General features: G+C 41.6%; 1 protein-coding gene across 2 annotated transcripts in view; it reads right to left on the reverse strand.

Moving 5' to 3' along the window:
* Positions 1-2,357: 2,357 nt before the first annotated feature.
* sez6l2 (seizure related 6 homolog (mouse)-like 2) overlaps positions 2,358-25,814 on the reverse strand; it is a 34,165-nt gene continuing 10,708 nt past the window's right edge. For both annotated transcript variants that reach the window (XM_015945858.3, XM_015945856.3), the window contains exons 5-19: positions 25,360-25,493; positions 23,935-24,127; positions 21,643-21,828; positions 21,372-21,555; positions 19,375-19,538; positions 15,591-15,785; positions 14,636-14,774; positions 13,449-13,645; positions 13,135-13,329; positions 11,798-11,992; positions 11,482-11,673; positions 11,325-11,363; positions 10,587-10,704; positions 4,333-4,444; positions 2,358-3,615 (exon numbers count right to left, since the gene is read on the reverse strand). In XM_015945858.3, the coding sequence (XP_015801344.3) occupies positions 3,586-3,615; positions 4,333-4,444; positions 10,587-10,704; positions 11,325-11,363; positions 11,482-11,673; positions 11,798-11,992; positions 13,135-13,329; positions 13,449-13,645; positions 14,636-14,774; positions 15,591-15,785; positions 19,375-19,538; positions 21,372-21,555; positions 21,643-21,828; positions 23,935-24,127; positions 25,360-25,493 (2,273 nt within the window). In that variant the 3' untranslated portion in view covers positions 2,358-3,585. The remainder of the gene's footprint in view (positions 3,616-4,332; positions 4,445-10,586; positions 10,705-11,324; positions 11,364-11,481; positions 11,674-11,797; positions 11,993-13,134; positions 13,330-13,448; positions 13,646-14,635; positions 14,775-15,590; positions 15,786-19,374; positions 19,539-21,371; positions 21,556-21,642; positions 21,829-23,934; positions 24,128-25,359; positions 25,494-25,814) is intronic.

A 25,814-nucleotide genomic window follows, 5' to 3' on the forward strand; every position in this document is an offset into this window, starting at 1 on the left:
GAGGACGGGCCAGAAAGTTTTAGTACTTTTGCCTACTGGACCAAGTCAGCCATTAGCTAAATGGCAAGGACCCTACACGGTGGGTAGAAAATCGGGTCCAGTGACATATGAAATTATCCGTCCAGACAAACAAAAAGCGAAGCAAGTACTTCATGTGAATCTGTTAAAAGAATATCATGAGAGAAATGTCTCAGGACCAGCTGTGAAGCAGGTCCTGATGGTGCAAGAACTTCAACCAGAAGACAGTAGTATTTTGGAGGTTGGGGAGGAAGAGATGAGTCCATCCAGGGATACAACAAAGTCCAAAGCAGCTCCTGAGCATCTGACTGAAGAGCAGCTGCATCAGCTGAATGAGGTGAAACAATTTTTTCCATCTCTATTCTCGGACGTACCAGGCCGAACTGATGTCATAACACATAAAATCATTGTGAAAGATGCTAAACCTGTTTGTCTCAAGCCTTACAGGATTCCAGAACGAATGGTGGAACCATTGAAAAAAGAGGTTCAAACAATGCTGGAGATGGGAGTGATTGAGCCATCAAGAAGTGAATGGTCAAACCCCATTGTGCTTGTTCCTAAGAAGGACTCTGCTCAACTTCGATTCTGTTCAGACTTAAGAATGCTCAACAGTATTTCCTGTTTTGACTCTTATCCCATGCCACACATTGACGAAGTGCTTGAAAGACTTGGGAAGGCCAGATACATCACTACCTTGGATTTATGTAAAGGTTACTGGCAAGTGCCTTTAGATCCATCCTGCAAAGAATACACAGCATTTCAGATTCCAGGAATGGGCCTATTCCATTACACTGTCCTACCCTTTGTTCTTCACGGGGCACCAGCTACTTTTCAAAGATTAATGGATATTATTCTTAAAGATTGCTCAAAGTATGCTGCTGCCGACCTGGATGACGTTGTTATTTACAGTGTCATGGTAGGGTCACCTACGACATCTGAAGACTGTGTTGGCAAAGATCCATAGTGCTGCTCTGACGCTGAATGTGAACAAGTGTGCCTGGGCACAGAAGGAAGTGAAGTACCTAGGTTATCTTGTTGGATATGGACAGATAAAGCCACAAGTTGAGAAGGTGAAAGCTATTCAATCAATACCCAGCCCCAAGACAAGGAAGCAAGTGAGGTCATTTTTGGGTTTGGTTGGGTGGTATAGGAGATTTATTCCACATTTCTCAACTTTGGCAGCCCCTCTAACAGAGTTGACGAAAAAGTCCAACTCCAAAGTCAGATGGAATGATGACTGTGAACTTGCTTTTCAGTCCTTAAAGAAGCAGATATGTCAAGCTCCTCTATTGCAAAGTCCTGACTTCTCCAAGCCCTTTGTTGTACAGGTGGACGCTTCGAATTTTGGCCTTGGAGCGGTACTGGCTCAGGGAGGAGCTGGTGAAGAAAAACCTGTTCTGTTCCTGAGTAAGAAGCTGTTTGATCGGGAGAAAAGGTACTCCACAGTAGAAAAGGAGGGACCAGCAATAAAGTGGGCTGTGGACTCTTTAAAATACTACTTACTTGGAAGAGAGTTTATTCTGCAAACTGATCACAGACCATTGTTGTGGATGCAGTCCAAACAACACCAGAATGCCAGAATACTGCGTTGGTGCCTGACCCTCCAGCCATATCAGCTCACCATACAGCATTGTCCAGGTAAGAAAAAACGTATGCTGACTACCTTTCACGTTTGCCTGAGATGTGTTAACCAAAAAAGGGGGGAAGTGAGTAAATGTTGAGAAGCAACATGTCTTTTTTAAACCAAAGAGTGTTCATGCAAGACTGTAATGTAATCTGTGTAACAATAGGAGAGAGGGAAATCAGTGGATCCTGAGGAAGGTGAAGTAGGTAGGGAGAGCAGAATAAGGAGAGAGTGGTGAAGAAGGTCATACAAAAGCCAGCTCGAACAGGTGAGTTTTCAGCTGCTTTTTAAAGGAGACCACTGAGTCCACTGATCTCAGGCTCAGGGGGAGAGTTCCAGAGTCTGGGTACCACAGCAGCAAGTTATTTGTCACCTTTGTTCTTTAGCCTGGTGTGCTGCACAACCAGTAGGCTTTGATCACTGGACCTCAGGGACCTGCTGGGGGTGTAGGGACTAAGAAGATCACCAATGTAAGATGGTGCTTGTCCATGTAAGGCCCTATAGACCAGAACCAGCATCTTGAAATGAACCCAGAAGTTGACTGGCAGCCAGTGAAGCTGGAGAAGTAGCAGGTTGATGTGTGTGTGTGTGTTTGGAGTACCACCAGTAGACGGTTCGGGGAGGTTCTGCTCAGACACGTGAAAAGAGCATACATTTTTTTGCACGTGTAAAAGAAGGTGTGACGGGAAAATAAAGCAGACTTTTCACACTCCTCCCCATTCAACAAAGACTTTATTTTCAATTCAGCAAATGATTCACTGTCTTTAAAAGATTGTATTTATATCTGAAGCAAAGAAATGCTACTGATGGCAAGAAAAGTATTAAGTCAACAAAGCAACAGTCTCCAGGGATCCCTCATATGGCACAGTGAATTTACTACATTCACTGTTTAAACAATCATTAATAAATAAATACATAATGCATCACAGCAAGCAGCCAGATTTTTTTCATCAACATAGTGCATACAACATCAAAGTTGAAAACAATGATTCCTTTTAATAACTACGATGATGATGGAGAGCATTAAGCAATATAATTTACAATCAGTGCATGCTCAAAGCAAAATGACATTCATGTCCTTACCGTATTGTTTTACAGTATGTATATGTAATGCTGGGTGATGATCGCAGAAACAGTATTAATAAAAACTAAATACCACCTTGGTAAACACTATTTCAACAACAGATGAAACACTAAATTATTAAACATCATGTATTGGCACAGAATTTTCATTAAATGTAAATGAAAATATATTACCTCCTGCCACCGTGTTTAAGTGTTAATATATTTAAATATTTGAGGCAAATCAACCTCAGCCAATATTAGGTCAGATATTTACATTCAAATTGTGTGAATTTTTTACACACAGAAAGAAAAAAAAACGAGGAAAAGACTAAACTAAAAATAAGTGTTCTTTTCCATTTCTGTGAGACTTTGCAAAGCATAATAAGACATTTAATAAATTAAAAATGAAACATTCAGCATAAAGATTAAAATCATGACTCCAACTTTTGATTGTAACACAAAGTATTGCCATGTCCTCTAATGTTTTGGCCTCAAATTACTTTAAAAATAGAAAAAAAAGTAAATTAGAACTGATTTTCCTCCCTATCCCATTTTTTGTCTCACATTTACTCCCTTTTCTGCATTTTTACTTTATTTGTCATCAATTTTTACCCTTCATAAGGCACCAGTCCCAGAAAAACAGACCATTAGAGGATTCAGCAGGACTCACATTTGGCAGATGAACTCTTCAGTGCAAATCATCAAAAATAAAGCTTTTATTCATTTTTTTTTACAATGGGTAAACCTGATGATGTGAAAACATAAATATAAATAAAAGTAAATATTACAGGGAGGAGTGAGGCCTTTCTCATACAAAGACTTTGTCTTTGAATGTAATGCTTCCATAGTTGTACTTCCCACTTGGAAGGTTTCCTTTTTTATATGGATACTTCATACTCCCGTGTGTCCTGTGGCATTAAAGCAAAAGATTAGCTGCAGTTAAAAAAAAACTTTGTAGAAATTGAAACTAATGGGCTCGACACACGGGAGGCGACTTCGCCTCTCCTCCATTCATTTTCAATGAGACATGCGCGACAAAGCGATAATCGCGGGTCTCCCTCCTACCAAGCGAAACGCGAAAAATGTGCGTGTGAAATTTTGCGCTTGTGCACATGTCGTGCACAGGCGACCCAGTGACGCGATCCCAGAAAGTTGAAATATTTTCAACTTTTCATCGCTGTCGCTCGGACGAGGACCAATCAACAGAGGTTTCATTCACTGACCAATGAGCGGGCAGGATGCTCCGTACACCTCTGAGTAAACATGAAGGAGAAGTTGATTATTATTATTATGTTTTATATAGTAAAATCAGAAGTAAGATTTCACATAACTCCAGCAGCACCTTGTGAAACATCATATCTACCACTTTTTTTTTTTAACTCTGAACCGCTTAAATAACCTTCATTCCCTCCAACCTGACACAGCCAAGCAAAACAACGGAAGTTTCGATTTTGCCGCTGGCCGCGGATCGCCTCCCGTGTGTCAGCTAATAAAAGTGACAGCGACAAATTTCTCTGATGGCGGTCGTTTGTTGCCTCCTGTGTGTCGAGCCCATAAGAAAGATACAATGTTTTGCTGACAATTTAAAAAATGAAATTTCTCTCAAATATTGGCCTTTTATTTACCCCTGCTTCATACAGTGGGTTGTTGAAGTCTGATTCCACTGTGATGGGACTGTAGGAGTGTGTGTGAGAGAGGGACTTCCAGAAGAGTGGTTTCCATTCTAGTCTGCAGATGCTGTGAATGACAAAAGAAATCATCTGTACCATTTCCTCCTATAAAAGGACTTAGCACTTGTTCAAGTGGATGACACAGAAATCTGATTGTGGTTCGAGAATCAGAATATTTCCACTGGTCCCTGTCATGGTACACAGAGGCAGAGTGCCGGTAGAAGACCTGGATCAACAATGATGAGGCAATGATGGCAGAGGAGTAAAGTGTCCGCCCTGTAATCGGAAGGTTGCGGTTCGAGCCCCTCTCAGTCTGTCACAGTTGTGTCCTTTACACTTCCTTGCTGGTAGGTCAGACCCATGGCACCAGTGAATGGCAACCTTGCTTATGTAAGTGAGCCCCAGGGCCCCATGTGTGCGTGGATGAATGACCGATTGTGTTGTAAAGCGCCTTGGTGGGTTCTTGGACACTAGAGGGCGTTAAATAAAATACAGGCAAGTTAACCATTTACCATGAACTGACCAGAAGTGGGTTTCTTGCCATTAATCCTCCACTTCTGATGATGTAAACCTGGGAGGTAATGGCATATGAAGGAATCTCAGACTTAGGGTATACAGGTCAGCAAAGGTTTGGAAACATTGATACAAGGTATGGGGTGGTAATGAATCCCAAATAGCTACGAGCAAAGTCAGTCAGAATCAGATAAAATTTTCACAGAACCAGTGTGCTGGTATGACATTTTTGTTCCAAAACAATCTTTCCGAGAGCAGACATACAACACATAAAACACATGAACAGGAACAGGCTGACTGTGGGCATGCAGCTACTTCACTGTGCTCTAATTTTTAGATTAAAAAACGGGTGAGGAGGGGCGGGGAAGAAAAACAGGTTTTGGAGTTGGCTTGCAGGAAAAGCACCTCAAATATAAAAGCACATTCAGACAGTTACAACACAACATGTGGTGTTGTCATGTGTTATGTGGTGACATGTGGAGTCTGCAACTATATCAGCGCGGCCTTAAGCCTCTACTGCCCAGGAGTGGGAAAGAGGATTCAGGGGAGGAGGTGGGTGTTGAATCATAGGAGGGTATGTGTGTGTCTGTGAAATGTGTGTTTGTGCATGCATCAGAAATGAGTGAGTTGGGGGCCTTTCTCCCAGTTCTGTCAAAGTGTCTCATCCAGGATGTGATACGAGTTCCTAGTGAACTGATCCAAGTTGTTCACAGGCCCATGTGAAGAATGGGGAAGTAAGGGGCAGAGCAACAGTCTGTATCCAATTCTCCAGGGGAGTTTGAAAATATTAAGCCTTCAAGGCCAAGATTGGGGAGCCAAATTGAGGTAAATGTTGGGCATTGTGGGATCCAAGTCTACTTCGTCTTAATAATATAACATTATGTAGCCCAAAACCTTGACAATGAACTGGCTTAGGAACTGCAGTGTTTCCCCTACATAGGCTCAGGCATGGTGCTGCGCCACGGCTGAAATTTCAGCGCCACGCTAACAAGATTTACCCCCCCCCCCCACACACACACACACAGAAGAGAAGCGCTCAAAGCAGCGCAACCCCCTCCCCCTGCTCTCACGAACAACGCACGGCAGCAAAAAAGGTCTGCGTTCGCCCCCCTCGCTCTCAGCATGGCAGCATTATTTTTTTGTTCTATGTGAGGTCTCTTATATTTTTAAAATTGTCAGATGATTTTAAAATCCTGCCATGATAAACTAGGCATTATGTAAAACACTTCTTAGAGCTTTTTTTCTTCAACCGAATCTCTCGTCTCCAGAAAAAATGTGGAGCAACAGCTGGAGTAAATTTGAACTGAATTTGCTGTTCACTTCTCCCTGCAATTGATGGGCTGTGGATTCAAATGCATCTGCTAGCTGATAACTTCCTCCATGAAGGTTGTCCCATTGTCACAGAGAAACTCACGTGGTTTCCCTCTTTAAGGCACTGGACAATGCAGGGAAGGTAGAAATGCACCTGCATCTACATCACTTGTGGTTGTGCCATTTGAAAAAAAATTTTTTTTTCTTAGATGATGCCCAATCTTGACCAAGAATGGCTCACTTTCACAGGAGTGTACGTCAGCTACTTGTGGACCCTGAGGTCTAGTCAACTAAAACTAGCATTTCTTACACATGCTGGTGATCATGGACAGCTTTGGAAAAGCCAGAGTTGGCAACACCTGGATAATTTAGCTTCTCATGTCAGTCCTTTGTCAGCAGCTTAGTGATGTAACACTCCAGTTAAAGGACAACAGGGTGAAGTGTCTTGACCTTCAAATTTATAGCCTGCTTAAGCAATCCTTTAACTCTAAGGAGGCCTGCCACATCTTTATACTTAGGCACCAGGGAACTTAAGGGACTGATGGATGGGGCAGTTTAGCTTGAAGAGCCTCGACTTCTTGTGGGAATTAAATTTAGCTTAGAGTTCAATAAATAGCACAAAGGGATTGGTATGTGGCACAAGAACACAACATTGGAGGACAAGAAAGCAATGCCTTCTCATTACGCATGAATACCAGACCTCACAATGTGCTTTTAGAAGATGGGTCAAAGATGAGTCAAGGGAGCCCACCATCACCTCCATCACAAAAAAGGCCCAGCAAAGGATGTACTTCCTGAGGCAGCTGAAGAATTTCAACCTGCCAGCACAGTCGATGAGGCAGTTCTACACCGCATTCATCGAGTCTATCCTCAATCACGGTGTGGTATGCTGGAGCTACCACCAGGGACAAGAAGAAGCTGCAATGACTTGTGCGCTCTGCTGAGAAGGTCACTGGCTGCAAACTCCCCTCCATACAGGACCTGTACACCTTCAGGACATTGAGGTGTGAGAATCAGATAACAACTAACCCGTGTTGCACTCAACATATTAGATTTTTGTACATTCATGTGTTTATGAGGGCCTAAAAGCTCCAAAAAGTTAGCTGGGATTAAAAATACAACACAAATGCACATGTTGTGTTCTCAGTCTGATCTTATGTTTATGTTTATGTTTATGTATTTAGCAGACGCTTTTGTCCAAAGCGACTTACAAGTGATAATCGGCATGTTGCCCTTGAGGCTAACAACAGCAATAACAACAACAACTTGACATCAATCATGGAGAGGAGGGAACAAGGAGTGGACAGTAGAGAGGGGGGACGGGTGCAGGGGGGGTACTAGTTTAGAAGATGCTCTCTGAAGAGCAGGGTCTTCAGGAGTTTCTTGAAAATTTAAAAGGAAGCCCCTGTTCTGGTAGTGCTTGGAAGTTCATTCCACATTTGTGGAACGATGCATGAGAAGAGCCTGGATTGTCCTGAGCGTGGTGTAGGCACTGCTGGCCGACGATCCTGTATGTTATACAGCATAAAGCGGCATGAACGAGCAACAGAGGCAACATGATCTTTAAAGGTCAGGTGTTCATCAATCACAACACCCAGATTTCGAACTGCCTTTGAAGGAGCCAGAGATAGGAAGTCATTTTGGATTGAGATATTGTGCTGTATGGATGGTTTTGCTGGGATGACAAGTAGTTCAGTTTTAGAGAGGTTGAGTTGGAGATGGTGGGATTTCATCCATCTCGATATGTCAGAGAGACAGTTTGATATTCGTGCAGAGACAGTGTGGACGTCCAGTGGAAATGACAGATAGAGCTGGGTGTCATCTGCATAGCAGTGGTAGGAGAAGCCATGTGATCGAATGATCTCACCCAGTGAGGTGGTGTATATGGGAAAGAGAAGAGGTCCTAGTACAGAGCCCTGGGGGACTCCTGTGGCAATATGGTGCACGGTAGAGGATTGTCCAAGCCAAGATACACTGAATGATCGTCCTGTGAGGTACGATTCAAACCAGGCGTGTGCTTTCTCTGTGATGCCCATGCTAGAGAGTGTGGACAAAAGGAAGCCATGGTTGACAGTGTCAAATGCAGCCGATAAGTCGAGCAGGATAAGCACTGAGGATTTGGCAGTCACTCTAGCTTCTTTTAAGGATTCCGTCACTGCTAACAGAGCAGTTTCAGTGGAGTGGCCCTTTTTGAACCCAGATTGGTAAGGGCCAAGCAGACAGTTTTGTGAGAGGTATTCTGTGATCTGCTTGAAAGCCACCCTTTCAATGATTTTGGACAGAAAAGGGAGGAGAGAAATAGGTTGGTAGTTCTCCACATGATTTGGAGGAAGAGATGTTTTTTTTTAGCAGCAGTTTAACCTGAGCATGCTTGAGAGAGGTGGGAAATGTACCGGATGTCCGTTGATCACATGTGTGACTGCTGCGACTACTGTAGGAGCAATAGCTTGGAGCAGCTTAGTCGGAATGGGGTCGAGAGGGCACGTAGTAGGGCGGCTGCACGTGAGAAGCTTGGACACACAGTTCTCAGTGAGAGGGGAAAAAGAGGAAAATGAAGCAGTAGGGCTTGAGATGGTTGGGCTAGAAGGAGTTTGTGGTAGCGAATGTTCAGGAGTGGCCAGTTGAGTAAACTGTTTGCTTATAGCTGCCACTTTGTCAATGAAGAATGAGGCAAAGGTGTCAGCTGATAGATTGTTGGTAGGAGGTGGAGAAGGAGGGATGAGCAGAGTTTTGAATTTGAAAATAGTTTCTGAGAGTCAGTAGAACTAAGAATTTTTCAGTGTAGAAAGCTTTCTTTGCATCGGTGATGCTGGGAGAGAATGAGGGCAGTAATTCATGAGATTTCAATTGACCAGCAGGATCTTTTGTTTTGCGCCATTTCCATTCTGCTGCTCTAAGATTGGTGCATAGAGACCGGAGGGTATCGTTTAGCCAAGGGTGGGACTGAGAGGATCTAGCAGGTCTAGTGGCTAAAGGGCACAAGTTGCTAAGACAAGAGCAGAGTGACTCGATGGCATCATTCACTTCATAAGCAGAGAATGTGCTAGGAGATGGATGGCAACAAGAGAGGAGAAGTGGTTGGGTGCCAGATTGCAGAGGTTGCGGTGGAATGAGACCATTGGGGAGGAAGCAGTGGACCTCCCGTGTAGTCGTGCTGAAATGGATGAAGTAATGATGGGAAAGATGCAGCGGTGTGACAGAGATTGAGTCTATGGCACAGTTTCTAGTGAAAATGAGGTCAAGTGCTTTTCCAGCTTTGTGAGTTGGAGGACTTTGTACTAGTTTTAGATCAAATGATGACATTAGTGACAGGAAGCCCAATGAGCTGGCATTGTCCAGGTGAATATTCATGTCTCCAAGGACCATTGTGGGACAGTTGTGCTCAGGAGTGGAGGAGAGCAGGGTGTCGAGTTCATCAAGAAAGTCTCTGAGTTGACCTGGTTGGCGATATATTACAACCAAAAAGAATTTTTTCGGTACAGATACCTGGATGGCATGGTATTCAAAGGAGCTGTATTTAGTGATGGGTAGCAACTGACTGTATATCCATTTATTGGAAATTAACATGCCCGTTCCACTACCTCGGCCAGATGCACGAGAAGTGTGGGAGAATGTGTGGTTAATTGAGAGAGCAGATGGGGCAGCATTGTCACATGGTTTTGGTTTGAGTGACAGGTGGTTTGCATATGCGATAATGAAATCTGCTTTGTTTACAGCTGATTGGCAATTCCAAAGTCCCATGGACAGGTGGGTGTCTTCGGGGGGAGTTGGTTTAAGCGAGCGGAGGTTTTGAAGGTTGCGAAAGCAGTTTGCTGTGTGTGACCTTCCTCTGAAGCCAGTGATCACAGGTATAGAATAATGGCACATTTTGCAAGGTGTCGATGGGGCAGCGTCTGGGTCGAGTTTGTTTGTTCTGTAGACACGCGCAGGTAGACACGTATGTCTTCACGCCGGAGGGGCTGAGACACAAGGGCTGACGCTTCCGGTGACGCTTCAGTTATGCCACCAAACTTATGCTGTGCTACTAGTTGGAAACAGGTGTTCATGCAGCAGCTGATTGCAATGGTTGAGACCTAGAGCACCTGATGAGTGTTTTCAGGGAGGAGAGAAACGGCTCGTTCACAGCTCCTGATTGCACTTATTGTTTTTAGTTGGCCCAAACCGGAGCTACTAGACAACAGGGTTACCCACAGATGAGTTTCCTTCTCTTTCCCAATGGAAGATAGTGCAAAGCAAAAGTTTAAGAAGACAAAAACAAGCACTAACAGACACTCAAGACCATTTGGTGCAGATTCAGTCTCACTCTGATGATATCAATTCACTCTACGATCTTTAGGCAAAATACACCCTCAGTATATAAGTACTTAGTTACCCAAAACACTTACTTTGTGTAGTACATGTAAATCCCACCAATCAGAAGGATGACCAGGATGATGGGCAGAATTATTGCCAAGGCAATGTTTTCACTCAGGACCTGATGGGACGGCTCAAAAGACTGGGACACTGTAGAACAAAGTTGTGATAAATATCAAGTCCTTCAATAAATAAATAAATAAATAAATAAATAAATAAATAAATAAATAAATAAATAAATAAATTCTTTTTGCCCATATAAAAATAATCTAATGCAAAATTGATACTGGTGTGAAGGTTTATAAAAACAATATAAACTGGTGTAGAATTTAAAAGACTGTGGCTTATGCCTAGATGGTGTATGGACGTTTATTTCCACCACTCAGATAAAAAAAATATATTTAGATCTCATAATTATGACTTAAGTATCTCATATTTATGACTTTGATATTTGTTTTTAATCAGAGTGGCAGGAAAGGTTTTCCATAAACATCACTATCTCTCTAGGATTCATACTTTATGAAATCATAGGCGTGTGTTTGGCCATCTGGTGGATAAACTAAGTACTACAGCGTGCAACTGCCAATTTTATTATTGACATAGTTATAAATGTTACAGTATTGCTCTCCATTAAACTAAAAACAGAAAAAACTGGCAATTATTTGATATATCAGGGTTTTAAAGGATACAATATCACTGACAGTAGCTTTAATTTTATTATTAAATTATAATTGAATGACACGAAAAGGAAAAAAGAAAAGAGAAATCACCTTCTGACTTGTGATCATCCAAAAGCTCTTCATATGCCACTGAAAGAAATGAAGTAACACAACATTAAAATCCCCACTGTCATGCAGATATAATTAACTAAAACAATACTATATGTGAAACTATACAAGCAAAATTCAGTCATTCTAGAATGTTTACCTTTGCAAAAGGGGGGAGGGCTGTTCCACTGAGAAGGATGACCTGGAACACACGTGATAATGACCTCACCAATGAGCTCGTAGCCCTCATAGCAGAAAAACCGCAAAGTTTCTCCAGCCTGGTAGCTGTGCTTGTACAACGTTTGGTAGCCATTGTCAGGGACTCCCGGATTTGGACATGGGTCGTATTTTACTGTTGAGAAAAAACAAACAAACACATTATTGCATGGCTACACATTTAGCTGTTTCTCAAGTAGCAGAAAAAAAGCACAGTTGATGGACTAAACAAACAAAACTGACTGGAAATAGAAACTTACAGACACATTTTGGGCTGCGGTCACTCCATTTGGGGGTGCCGGTGTCTCGTCCATGGCATGAAATTTGACTGGGACCTTCCAGTTGATAACCCTGGTTGCAAGAGAAACGCACAGTGGTCCCAACTGCAAAACCCATTTCAGGACGCACGGAGCGCGCTCCGTTCACCACCTCTCCTGGATCGGGACATTGCTGGACTGTGAGGAGTAAAGCGGGACATTTGATGATTTTATTACTATTTTTTAAAGGAGAGAGAAGAAAAGTTAAAGTGACATTTAGCTTAATATTTGTTTTTCAAAAAATATATTGCCCAGATAAAATAATGTTCATGGTAGAACTACTCATCTGTTAAATATGAAATTTACACACTTTCAGCAAAACCTCTTCATATCACTTATTTCCACAATCATAAACTACAAAAATATATGTTTATACACCTAGAAATCTGTGAATTGCAGTAAATAAAATCAGTGTTTGAGCAATTCTCACCAAAATTGCATTATGCTGTTAGTATAATGTGAAAATTATGACAACACAAAGATGTTTAGTGTAGATTTTTAACAAACTGCTCTGAAGCTTTAGGAGATTATAGGTTATTTTAGACTTTATTCATTAGATTTTAGTCTTGGCACCCTTTGGGCTGGCTAACAGTGTCTCAGCCTGGTTTGAAATGATTTATTTCTCCAAAAGGAGGTTGTTCAAATATCTATGTTCCTGCAAGTGTGATTTTAACCAGGGATGCACCAATATTAATTTTTTGGGCCTACCGACATCGAATAATAATACCACTGTTATGGCCAACAGCCAATATTTGCTGATACTGATTTATTCTTCTGAAATCAGCAAATTTTGAATAGACTGAAATTATGCAAGCTGAAATTTTCAACGTTTTGCTTTATTTCTATAAAGTTGACTTTGCAATATGCTATACACACACACCACACACATTTACGCTTCTGAGATGATTACCACCACTGTCGCAGGAATAAAAAATTACAGATCATCACCCCCTTACCCTCTGAAACAGATACACAAATGTAAACGTACAAGCATAAACAGAAACAAGATGGAAAAAATATCTGTTGTTAATATTGGCCCAGTTTAACTTATCGGACCGATACCGATATGTTAAAAAATGACTAAAATCGGCCAATACCGATAATGATGCTGATATAAATGGTAAATGGTAAATTTACAGGCCATTTACCATTTCACCATTAACCAAAATCGTTCGATACCGATATTGATGCCGATATAGCGTGCATCCCTAATTTTAACTGTTCACAGCCTTTCCTAATAGAAACATACTTAACATAGCTAAACTCCTTGTTTGTTTCACCTTTAACACAAGTAGGTGGAGCACTGCTCCAGGACAGGTCCCACTGGCAGGTGATGATGTCTGAGCCGCTGATGTCATATCCTGGTTGGCACTGATAGGTCAGCACGCTGCCTCTCACAGGGGAGGAATGGGATGAGCTGATCCAGCCAAATTCAATTTGAGGGAGGGTAGGGCAGGTGTCATTAGGCTCAACCTCTGCAGGACAGAATAAAACATGTTGCTCTTCAGTGGTAGAGGAACCTATCTGTGCTGATCAATGAGGTCAGACACTTAGATTTTAAATGGAATGAGCGTGGAGATTTTGAGCCACTCACCTCGATAATGGATGAGGAACCCCTGGCTCAGGATGAAACTGGAATCATCAGGGTCACTCTGAAACTGAATGGTGATCTCTGACCCTCCAGATTCTACCTTGAAGCGCTCTTTGGACCCCAGATACTGACCCATCACATGTGACGTGAGGTCACGCCCATCAAAGATCGTCAGCACATCAGTATGGCGAATATTCAAGCTAAAGAAAAGGAGTAAAAACACAAAATGAGCTTTCACAGAGAGTTTTGTATTTCTGAAGTGAAGCAGTTCACCCAGCAGATGCATTAGTTTAGCCTGCGCACATAGAGCGGTGAACGAAGATAAAGAAGAGGTGGGAATGGGTTAGACCAAACTAAAACAATCCCATTCCAATTGCATTCTCAAGACATAGGCAAGTGAGCTGCCACGTTCTCCTGATTGGTTTCCATTGTGCGTGTGAGTTCCGTAAATGCAGCCACATTACCGCACAGAACATCTAGCTTGTGATTCATCTCGAGCAACATTTGAGTCCGAGAGTTCAAAGCGCGGCAAATACCTTCTGTGAGCTTGGGAGACCTGCCAATAGCTCCCGTCTGCTCCAAAATCTTTCACTACACCAGGTAGCCACCATCTCCAAACAGCTGGAACCTGGAAATCATGAATCCATGAGTCTTTGACGGAAAGCAACGAGAGGCACGTAATCGTCCACGTGGTTCCAGGAATCCATTATGTACCCAACTGGGTGCGTTCCATACAGACAGGAGGGAGCTCCCTTCTCCGTTAATAAAGTGTAAAAAAATGAAATCAATTGCATTCGGAGATCAGCTCACCAGATCCATGGATCCATGGTAAAGCCAGAAGGAATGCAGAGAGGTGCTCGGGTAGACAGGACAGAGAGCAGCAGGATGATAGGATTGGGAGGAGAAGGAGAAAAGGAAAAGCGTCTGCTCCTCTCGACAGCAAGGAAGATCAAACCTGCAACCCTCCAGTTATGGGGCAAATACTCTCAAGAGAATGTGCTTCGCTGTGTCTGGAGCAGTCCGGTTTTGTCTCCAGCAGTGGGCAAAGTGCAACAATCAGAAGAAACTGTGTTTGGCTAGGATGTCTGGATCTGGATATTAACTCTGTGCTGTTTACGTGCTCAGAACGTCTAGAGGTCAAGTTTATTCAGACACAAACATGAATAATATTTTTAAAGGTCATTACTCACATCTGGACCTCCAGTTCAATGCGTTTTTCCTCGTTGCCGCGGATCTGCCATACGCAGTCCAGGCCCTTGGAGTAGCTCTGGGGCCAATCAGGGGACAGGATGGTGCCTGATGGCTCGGTCAGCTCCCCTCCACACAGAGCTTAAACACAACAAAAAAACAGATAGGACTGGTGTTACCATGTGAACTGAGTTAATGGGAAAAACTGAAAAAGAAGAGCAATTCAGGAAAGAGTATTACTATTAATATAAAGAAAATGACAGCAAATGGTTTCTGGTCTCATCAGCAAAAGCTCAAATACATTCATCTTGTTTCTGTTACAAAAAAACAATTTATTTACAGTCTGATGGCAAAAATGAGAAGAATAACATCTGCAAGCCACATCTGGCAGAAAATGATAAAATATTACCATTTACATATTCTAGCTTAAGTACCAGTTGATCCATCAGTCAGACAGCAGTTGAGCCCTTTAACCTGTTTTTATTAGAGGAAAGCATCCTGCAATCATGAACGGATGCTCAATCTTTTAAAAATCTAACCATTCGTTTGTCTGATTCACTAGTGGTGACAGCTGTTTGTGCTTTTCTTGCAATCAAAAATAAAACATTGCACATGGCTGTCTGAGCCTCGATCTGTCTCTGTAATAATGTTTGGTTGGAGCTGTACCTCCTGTGTTTTCAGCGCAAAGCCTGTTTTATTTGAGTCACTGCCTTCCTGTTGCTGTCGGCTTTCACAGCATGATAGCAGGTGACAGAGTCGGGGTGACAACAACATCTTGAATCTTTAAACACCCATCTCTGCACAAGTTATTTAGAATATTCATGAACATATCAACATTCTTTTATAATAAGAGACCATGTGCTTTTAGTCAAGTTAAAAAATAAAAATAAGAAGCTACAAAAATGTCAGGAATCTCTTAATTATTATTTTTGACCAAGGACCAAACCAAAAACGTACCTCTGCACACAGGTTCGCTGTCGTTCCAGTGTGGATTGCTGGGGTCAACACACTCAATTGTCCCTGAACCTTGCTCCATCACAAACCCAGGAGAACATGTGAAGCTGACAATGGTGCCCAGCTGATATGAAATATCGCTGCTGCTGAAATTTCCATGAGGCATGTAGGGCTCCCAGCAGTGCTCTTCATCAAATGCTACAAGCAAAAAGAACATGAGCCATTATACGTATGTGCATAGAAATATCAAAATATCTGAGAAAGTGCAGCTTGGTTTGACAACAATGAGGAATGACCAACATCCAGAAGACTGAAAACGTCCAGGAAACTCAGTAATGAAGTTTTTTCACTTCTGAACAACTTCTGATTTTAAGATTATTGGTTGAAACAACTGTACGTTGTTAGTTTGGATGTCACCAATTTGCCAAGACCAAGAAGAACACCAACATTAAATGGTTTAGTAAGTTCAGGAATGACCCAAGAGCCACCAAAGCTCAAGAATTAAGCCATGACTAGAGAAGATCCCAGCCAAACAGCCAAAAAGACACCTTATAAACTTGACTGAAATTAATAGAAGACAAAACAAAAATCTAGCTACATGACCACAAGAACAAAGAAGTATGTTTGGGGGAGTTCACATGAGGCTTCAAACCTTAAAAAAACTGTACCAACTGTAAAGCATGGTGGTGGTAGCATCATACTGTGGTACTGGTACATTACATGTAGTAAATGGGACATCAAAGAAGGAGAAGCACCTTCAAACTCTTTAAAATGACATGAAATTATTTTCTACATCTGTTTTTTAAATAGCTCAGGCAGAAACCAACTGTTACCATGGCAACCACTGGTTGAAGTGTTGACTTTAGTAATCAGATAAATAAGCATGAGCATGAGTGAGTTAAGAGACATTTGATAAAATTTTAATGAGGTGCATGTACATATTTGAACCCATATATAACCTCAGGGACCTGCTGAGGGTGTAATGACTGAGCAGATCACCAATGTATGATGGTGCTTGTCCATGTAAGGCCCTATAGACCAGAACCAAATATGGAAATGAAGACTGAAGATAACAGCCAGTGAAGCTGGAACAGGAGTGCTTCAACGATTGGTTCAGAAACCGAGCACAGGCATTCTGAACCACCTGCAGATGGTTCAGGGAGGTTCTGCTCAGACACGTGAAAAGTGAGTGGTTGTCTCAAGTGGGAGAAAATGATGGTGTGGATAACTGTCTCAAGTTCAGAACATGACAGAATGGGATTCAGCTTAGCAATGTTCCTGAGATGGAAGAAGGAAGAGCTAACAAGAAAACTGACATGAGAATCCAGGGTGAGAGCTGGGTCAAAGGTCACGCCAAGATTCCTGACAGAGGGTTTGGTGTGAGAAGCAAGCTGACCAAGAGAGTCTCTGACTTTGGGAACCAGCTTGTCTGGGGCACAGATGAGGATCTCAGTCTTATCTTCATTCAGCTGAAGAAAGCTCCCAGCCATCCAGGTTTTGATAGAGTCTAAGCAGGTGTGTAACAGCTGCAGCGTAGACATCTCATGGGGCTTAAAGGAGATGTACAGTTGGATGTCATCTGCATAAAGATGGTAGGAGACTCCTTTAAAATATCTCAGCATGTCCTGGAGAGGAGGAACAGTAGAGGCCCCAGCACAGAACCTTGAGGGACACCATAGGCGAGGGAGGTGGTGGAGGACCAAAACTTGGATATGGCTACAGAGAAGGAACGCTCAGACAGAGATAAGGAGAACCACTCCAGAGCAGATCCTGATAGGCCTACCAGGTCTCTCAGCCTCTCCAGTAGCAGGGAATGGTTAACAGTGTCAAAGGCTGCCCAGCGTGCTCTCCATTATTAATGCTTCTCTGGTTTCTGGTCAGGGCCCTGCTTATTTTAAGAACGCTATAATCCACCTTCTTCTTAAAAATATCAATTTTGATTAATCTCCATAGCAGCTTCAGACCCATCTCTAAACAACTGTTCATCTCCAAGTTCTTGAAAAAGGCCGTATCTAAACAAATCCCAGCTGCTTCTGAAGATAACATCTATGATAGCTTCCAGTCAGGTTTTCGTAGAGCTCATTCTACTGAAACAGCTCTTCTTAGGGTCTCTAATGACCTTCTGACTCACAGTGATGCAGGGGACTGTTCTGTTCTGGTCCTGCTGGACCTGACAGTGGGACAGATGGTTCCATATCAGGAACATTGCTAAGCTGAGTCCCATTCTGTCCCGCTCTGAACTTGAGACAGTTCTCCACACCTTCATCTCCTCACGCTTAGACTACTGTAACTCTCTTTTCACGTGTCTGAGCAGAACCTCCCTGAACCGTCTACAGGTGGTTAAGAATGCCTGTGCTCGGCTTCTGACCAAGTCCTCCAAACACACCCACATCACCCCGCTTCTCCTCCAGCTTCACTGGCTGCCAGTCAACTTCAGGGTTCATTTCAAGATCCTGGTTTTGGTCTATAGGGCCTTACATGGACAAGCACCATCTTACATTGGTGATCTTCTTAGTCCCTGCACCCCCAGCAGGTCCCTGAGGTCCAGTGATCAAAGCCTACTGGTTGTGCAGCACCAGGCTAAAGACCAAAGGTGACAGATCATTTGCTGCTGTGGCCCCCAGACTCTGGAACTCTCTCCCCCTGAGCCTGAGATCAATGGACTCAGTGGTCTCCTTTAAAAAACAGCTGAAGTCTCACTTGTTCAAGCTGGCTTTTGTATGACCTTCTTCAACCCCTCTCTCTTTATTCTGCTCTCCCCACCTATTCCACCTTCCTCAGGATCCACTGATTTCCCTCTTTCCTATTCACTCTCTCTCTCTTTCTTAACATTTTTTAATCACAATCGTCTATTTTTGCTCACTTTAAATATATTTTTAAACATTTTCTAAATGCTTTTTTATATTTTTACATTTTTTGCTTTTGTGAAGCACCTCATGATTTTTATCTTGAGAGGTGCTATAGAAATTATATTTTCTTCTTCTTCTTCTTCTGAAAAGCACTTTTAAACAAAGATGAGAGTAAGATGTGGAGGGGGCATGCAGAGGTCTTCATAGAGTTAACTAGTTTGGTTAACTCAGGTAAAGAAACAGGAGCAAAGCTATCTAGGATGATGGGCCTGGTTGGAGTCTGGAGAGGCAGAGATAAGGCTGAAGGAGAGATGCTAGATCTAACCTTATTGACTTTGTCCACAAAGAAAGACAGAAAGTTCTCACAGTCTGTAACAGAGTGGATGGAGGCTGTAGGAGAGGCAGGAGAGACGATGCTGCTGATGGTGTTAAACAACAGTTTGGGATTCCCTTTGCTCTTTGACCCCAGGTTGGAAAAGTATGTAGCATTAAAGGAGGTCAGAAGATCCTTTAGATGCAGCAGATGGACGTGGAGACGGGTTTTCTTCCATCAGAGCTCAAATTTTCTGCGCTGGTGCTTAAGGCTGCAAATGCTGATCTGGTTCTAACAGGACAGATGCTGTCCAGAATGGAGAGGCAGTGGCCGTTAAAGGGCTGAAGTTGTATGTTGTATAAAAACCTAAATTCAAATATCTTCAAAGCATGAATTGAAAAAATTGAAAAACTTTAAGCATCAAATAATACATTACCTGACTTTAGAACGCTGTAATGAATCATAACTACATTTTCTTTTACAAGCAAGAAACTGACTCAGGTACTGAGTAGCACACAATAATGAGGTTAGATGGATGTGCAGCTTCACTCCTGCGTCTCTGTTTTGCTGAATCCTCCAGTAAGCAAGAAAAAAAAAAGAGAAAAGGATGCATGCTCCTACTCACCCTCATATCTCAGTGCCAGCAGCAGAGGAATGGAGGAAGAATCTGCCGTGAGCTCCAGGTAGAGCGTGGAGCTCTCGCTCAGCAGCCCACGCTCAGGGACGTCGTCCAGATCGGAGTCAAAGAGCGGTGGGGACAGGGAGTTGTTTCCACTGCGAACAACTAACCTAGAAGAGAAATGCCACAACGGTTGGTGCTGGTAAAAAAAAAAAGACTTTGATCACAGCTGGAAGTAGAAATGGGCACAGAAAGCCCTCAGGAAGAACAACCACTTTTCTTGGTCTTTATTTCTTTTCTAAAAGATTACATAAACACTTTTGTTAATGATTACAATTATTTAATTCTCGTGTTTCATTAAATGATGACGTGGGCAGTGTGAAAAATAAAAAAAAAGAGCAACAAATGGAAGGAATGGACGTTTGTGTCAGGAGAGTATGCCAGTTTGCCAGGCTTTGCAGAAAATCGAGAAAAAGTGAAATCAGAGAAAAGCACCATTGGTTAGTTTTTGCAGTCAAATTGCATAATTATTATTAAAAAGTACAATGGTGACAGCAGCAGGTAAGCCTGATAAGTCTTAAATTAAATATATAACTGTAACATCTCTTTTAAAGGGCTCGTCCACTGAGAAAGCGTGTAATATATATATATTCTTTAAAATATGATCGGTCACTCTGAGTTGCATGTTTTGCATTGGCCATAGACAGGAAATTGGCAGGAAAATGATTGGGTTAGAAAAAGCCAGAACCTTCTTCGTCACAGGCAAAAGTAGCATTACTGGACTCACCGAGCTTGGTTTACGACTGAGGAAGACTTTATTGATGCAGCTATAAGAGCAAAGCACATCTCCGGCTAGTAGAAGCTAACTGTTAGCATTAGCAATTTGACAAACATGGTGAAACAAGTTCAGGTTTGTGTCATTTGTGCTGGTGAAAGGGGTACCCAGAGTAGTTTTGGTTTGTTAAATAACAAGACACTAGGGCTGGGCGATATAGCCTAAAATCAATATCACGATATATTGAGGATTTCACCTCGATAACGATAAATGGACGATAACTTACAGGTATGCGCAGAAACAAAAGTCATCCACTACATGGGGCTGTCACGTGTATTATGTTGAGTCACATTTTTACGTGACTCAAGGTGTTACAGCTCCTTAAAGGGACATGAACGTTGCCAACCTACACACACGTTTTCATAATTTTAATTATCAAATTTATTGAAATGAGAAAAACTATCTTGATAAGAGTCAGACATTTCGATAACGATACATTTTCGAGTTATTGCCCAGCCCTAATAGACAGGTATAGCTAATAAGCTTGACTCTCTCATATTCCAGTTAGAATTGACAAAGCTCCTCGTACGAGAAGCCAGAGAAGTCAATTTGCCTTCATTTGAACTTTTTGAGTGTTATTTGTTGAGATAAAACATCAGCATTTCAAGTTTCTTACTCAAGAAAGAAGCATGAACAGGTTTTCTAATCATGAATATTAACGAGTATGACTCAAATCCTACCATTTTTTTCTTGTTCCCCACACTTCTTCAGCTAACTTCTATTTTTTGTAACTGGAGTGCCAGAGCTTTTTGTCCCCCCTGCAGAAATTGACTCAAAAACATTCATTTATACAAGAGAGACCACTGCAGATTTATTGAAAAATAAATAAATAAATAAATAAATAAATAAACTAGTGAAAGAGACCTTTAGGGGGGAACATTTCTAAGTGAGCAGAAAAATGTAACAAAATGTGTCACATCGGTCAATGTTGTCAGTGTAGGTTTAGTGACATCTGCTGGCAAAATGGCAAACTGCAACTAACTGGAACTAAAGCATCAGTCTGAAAACATTGCAACACAAACACAAAAAGGGTTTTAGAGCCATTAACGGCCGGCCATTGGGGCACAAATGAATTTTATCACCTTGAAACCACACAAGACTGGAACAAGGAACAAGGAAGTTGAAAAGAAAACAGGTGAACATTGAAAAAGGAACATCACAAACTTACTTGTCGTCATCTTCATCCAGTGCGATCCTCTCAAAGTGGAGGTGGAGTCTGTGTCCTTCTTTAGCTTCTATCAACCAGTGGCAGCTCAGATTGTTACCATTACTGTGGTTGCTGACTGATGGAGGAGGTGGAGACAAGATCCGCCCAACAGTTGCATTGCGAACCCACCCTCCGCAAGACACAACTGAGGAGAAATAATTAATAGTTTTTCATGATCACTACCCACTTTAAGCAGAAACAGGACAATGGTGATCTAAATGATCCTACGGACCGACACATCGAGGCTCAGGGGTGCTCCAGCGTGGCTGTGTCGTGTTGATGCATGATGCCACTTCATGGCCTCGCATCTGGAAACCTGGATCACAGTGAAAGTGTGCCTGCCCTCCAGGATGGATGTCTGTCACTGTCACTCCACCACCCACAGGCGACATGGGGAAAGGGCAGGATAGCAGAAAGGCTGTCGATAGAGAGACAGCGTAGCTAATTATATACTGGCAACATCTCATCTGACTGGTGATATTTTAATCATTACTTAACAATCATCAATCTTCCTTTTCATCCACACTTTGCATGTTGTCATTTTTCACAAACTTTCACACATTCCTGTTCTAATCTGTTGGGAGTTGATCATTAAATCTGCTGTAGAGAAACTGTTTGATCTTTATCTTTCTTAACAGCAGTAGACAGATTGTCCAAGGTCTAAATACATCATCATCATCATCATCATCATCATCATCATCATCATCATCATCATCATCATCATCATCACCATCATCATCATCATCATCATCATCATCATCATCATCATCATCATCATCATCATCACATCATCATCATCATCATCATCATCATCATCATCATCACCACCACCACTGTTTACCTTGTATTAAAATGTTGCAGAAATTTACAAACATAATTAATTCTCTATTTCAAATTAAATTTTATACACATTTCTTGAACTTAAAAGAATAATTAAAATATATTAAAGTTTGGTAAAATTAGGACCTGAGTCTATAGAGGGCCAAATGTGAAATACTATCATCATCATCATCATCATCATCATCATCATCATCATCATCATCATCATCATCATCATCATCATCATCATCATCATTTATTTATTTCCAACATGCCAATAACATCACAATTAACAACAGGATATAAATCAATAATAAATCAAGTTGACATTGTTGTAGGCATGTTCGAAAGGGAGTGGGCGGAAGCCAAGCTTATTCAAGCCCACCCCTGTTTTTCACTAACAATTTACCATTCAGTATGTATCTAAATTGCATTAACTCAAATTCAACAACCTTATGACCAAAGAAAATCATAATCATAACAATAATAATAATGGTAGTCTAGACAATTTAACAATTCTTGTCAATATCATTAACTATATTTTCCCATACACCTTTACTCACATCATTGCCCATTCTTATTTGTAATGTATTTTAACCAAACACCAAATATACTCAACAGGTAACAGCTATTTTTGACCACATTTAACTTTAAATAATGACATCAAAAACATTAGAATAAATTTTAACATAAATGTTAAACCTAATAAAGGTGAACATTGACAAATTGGAATACGGTGAAAAAGTCCATTTATGTCAGTAATTCATCATAGACTGAGAGACCATCTAAAGGCTCAGGAACCTTTTGCAGGTTTTTCAGATTAATCAGCTGATTAAAGTGTGACACTTTGAGTCTAGAGTATTGAACCTTTTCACAATATTCTAATTGTCTGAGATTTTGAATGTGGTGTTTTCATCAGCTGTAAGTCGCAGTTATAACAAATAAAGGCTTGAAATCTATCACTTTGCATGCAACGTCTATCTGATACATTAGTTTCATTTTTAAGCTGAATTACTAAAATAACTTTTGCACCATATTCAAATATTTTAAGCTTCACCTGTCTTAAACAAATGACATCAAAATAAATATGACAATCCAAATTAGTAAATGTTTCATGGTCGATTTGATTCTCAGTCATGGGGAGCCAGAAATGTTGTGGAATCTCTCTTTTAGATGATTTACATAGATTTTATTATAAATACTTATTTTATACTTTCTATTGGGTCTCCTCCTGGTTGGACGTGCCCAGAAAACCTCACTGAGGAGGCATCCAAACCAGATGCCTTAGACACTTCAACTAGCTCCTCTTACTGTGGAGGAGCAGCAAATCTACTCCTTGCCCCTCCCAGGAGGAGACCCAAGGCAGACCCTGGACATGCTGGAGGGACTATATTTCTCATCAGGCCAGGGGATGCTTTAGGACTCATCTGGAGGAGCTGGCCCAAGTGGCATGGGGAGAGGGAAGTGTTGACCTCTCTGCTCAAGCTACTTACCCGACTTCAGATAAGCGGAAGACAATGAATGGATGAACTGATATTTTAAAAATTTATTTTATTAGGATAAACTCCTAAATAAATGTGATGAAAAGGTGGAAAATATTTTTTATTGATACTTTAGCTAGATGGGACAAAACATAGTTGTTACATTTTTATTATGTAATGTTGCATACATGTCATAAACGTAAAAGACAAGAAGTTTAACTCACCTTGATAGTGGAGGCTGAAGGTGCCGTGGTTGAACTGTCGGAGGCTGCGGTAGTGAATAGACACCTGGTTGGTGGTGCTACGGATCACCTGACCCTCTTTCATCAGCGTCTCATTAGCTAACAGCTCGGCACCTGAGCTCCCATAACCCAAAATGGTCAGAGATTCGTCCTTTGAAAGGTTAGTCTTCCTCACCTGGAGAGAAAAATAAGGGTGAAGATTATCATAATCTTTATCCATAACATGAAAATCCTTGAAGTTAAAAACAAATGGCAGCTGGACTTCTTCTATTTTGACTTTTTATGCAGCAACAAACAGGCTTGGAACTCTAAAACCATTATCAGAACTGAATAGAACAGTTTTATGTTTTACATTAAAAAGAGCTTCAAATGGTCAAAACAGCCTTTTAAACAGAACAACACGCTGGATGACACAATCTTTTATTATGTTGATTTATTTTTCCATAGAGACTCCTTTCATATAATAAAGCAGGGGTATTCAAAGAAATTTTTAGTTGGGCCAAACGGTCATAAGGCCTTTGCCAGTGGGCCGCTCATTTCCATGTACTTCATCACTTGAAACGCACCATTGTCTTTTCTTTTTAGTCCTAATGCATGAACTTCAGAGAGATGTTGTAGCTTTCCAAGTGAAAATCACACCACTTCACTGGTAGCTTAGAGTTAATTGTCCCTGATTCTGGTGGATATTCCTCATCAAAGTTGGCGTGAGTCGTCTTGAAATACCTCCGTACATTGTATTCTCTGAGCAAATGACGTGATGAACAAGGCACTTGGGTTTTCCACCAGCTTTTTATACAGTGATCGGAAGAGTGATGCTAGCTCCCGCCAGGGGCATTCTGCTGTTGCGTCCTTGGGCAAGACACTTCGCCCGACTTGTCTGCGTTGGTGGTGGTCAGAGGGGCAGATGGCGCAAATGGCAGCCTTGCCTCTGTCAGACCGCCCCAGGGAGGCTGTGGCTACATAGCCGCTAACCGTCACCGGCAGTGTGTGAACGTGAAAGGGAATGAATAATGGAAAGTGCTTTGGGTGACTAGAAAAGTGCAATATAAATCCAGCCCATTATTATTATTATTACTACTACTATCAGTCCAGTCATCAATGAATGCTCTATTTTAGCTGTCCAACTTACGACTCTTCTCTTTTGGATGCGACTTGTTTTCCCAACAGACTGCTGTAGTAAACTTTCCACCAGCCTAAACAGTGGAGCTCCACGCCTTAAAATGTGAACTGTCATGTTTACAGTTAAGTCACAGCTATTAAACAAATAATTTAAAAGGTGTGTGGGCAATGGGCCCGACCAAAATAACTGACGGGCCAGTTCTGGCCCTAGGGCCGCCTATTGAATAGGGCTGTAATAAAGAATAACAGTTAAAACCATAATTTATGTTTTAAGGACTTGTGATTCACCTGAATTTCCACGCCGTAGCCTGGATAGACCGTAATGCTATAGGTGCACTCCAGAGGGGAGATGGATGACGAAGACGCAGGATCTGGAGACTCCACAATATCCTCCATCGCTGACAGAGTGGCGTTACACTGAACTATAAAAGGAAGGACAGAAAAACAGAAAATATGCTGATTTAAAAAAATCTAATGTAATTAGAATAAGGTTCTTGACCTTTTCAAATAGGCTCTTCAGAAAGAGTTCACACATTCATGAGAGCTGATGTCATCTTTGATCAAAGAGTCGAACCCAAATCATGAAGACATCAGGAAATTCTGTCCGTTTTCTAAAAATCAGGGACAATCTGTCTCCTCTGAAGAGAAAAATTGCTCTTTTAGGCTCATTTTATCACCTGCAGTCGGTGTGAATTTAGTTTGTTTCTCTGTTTCCAGATTTATGCCGTGTGATGCAAACAAAT

Source organism: Nothobranchius furzeri, chromosome 12 (assembly GCF_043380555.1).
Source record: "Nothobranchius furzeri strain GRZ-AD chromosome 12, NfurGRZ-RIMD1, whole genome shotgun sequence".
In the NCBI taxonomy this organism is placed as follows: Eukaryota; Metazoa; Chordata; class Actinopteri; order Cyprinodontiformes; family Nothobranchiidae; genus Nothobranchius; species Nothobranchius furzeri.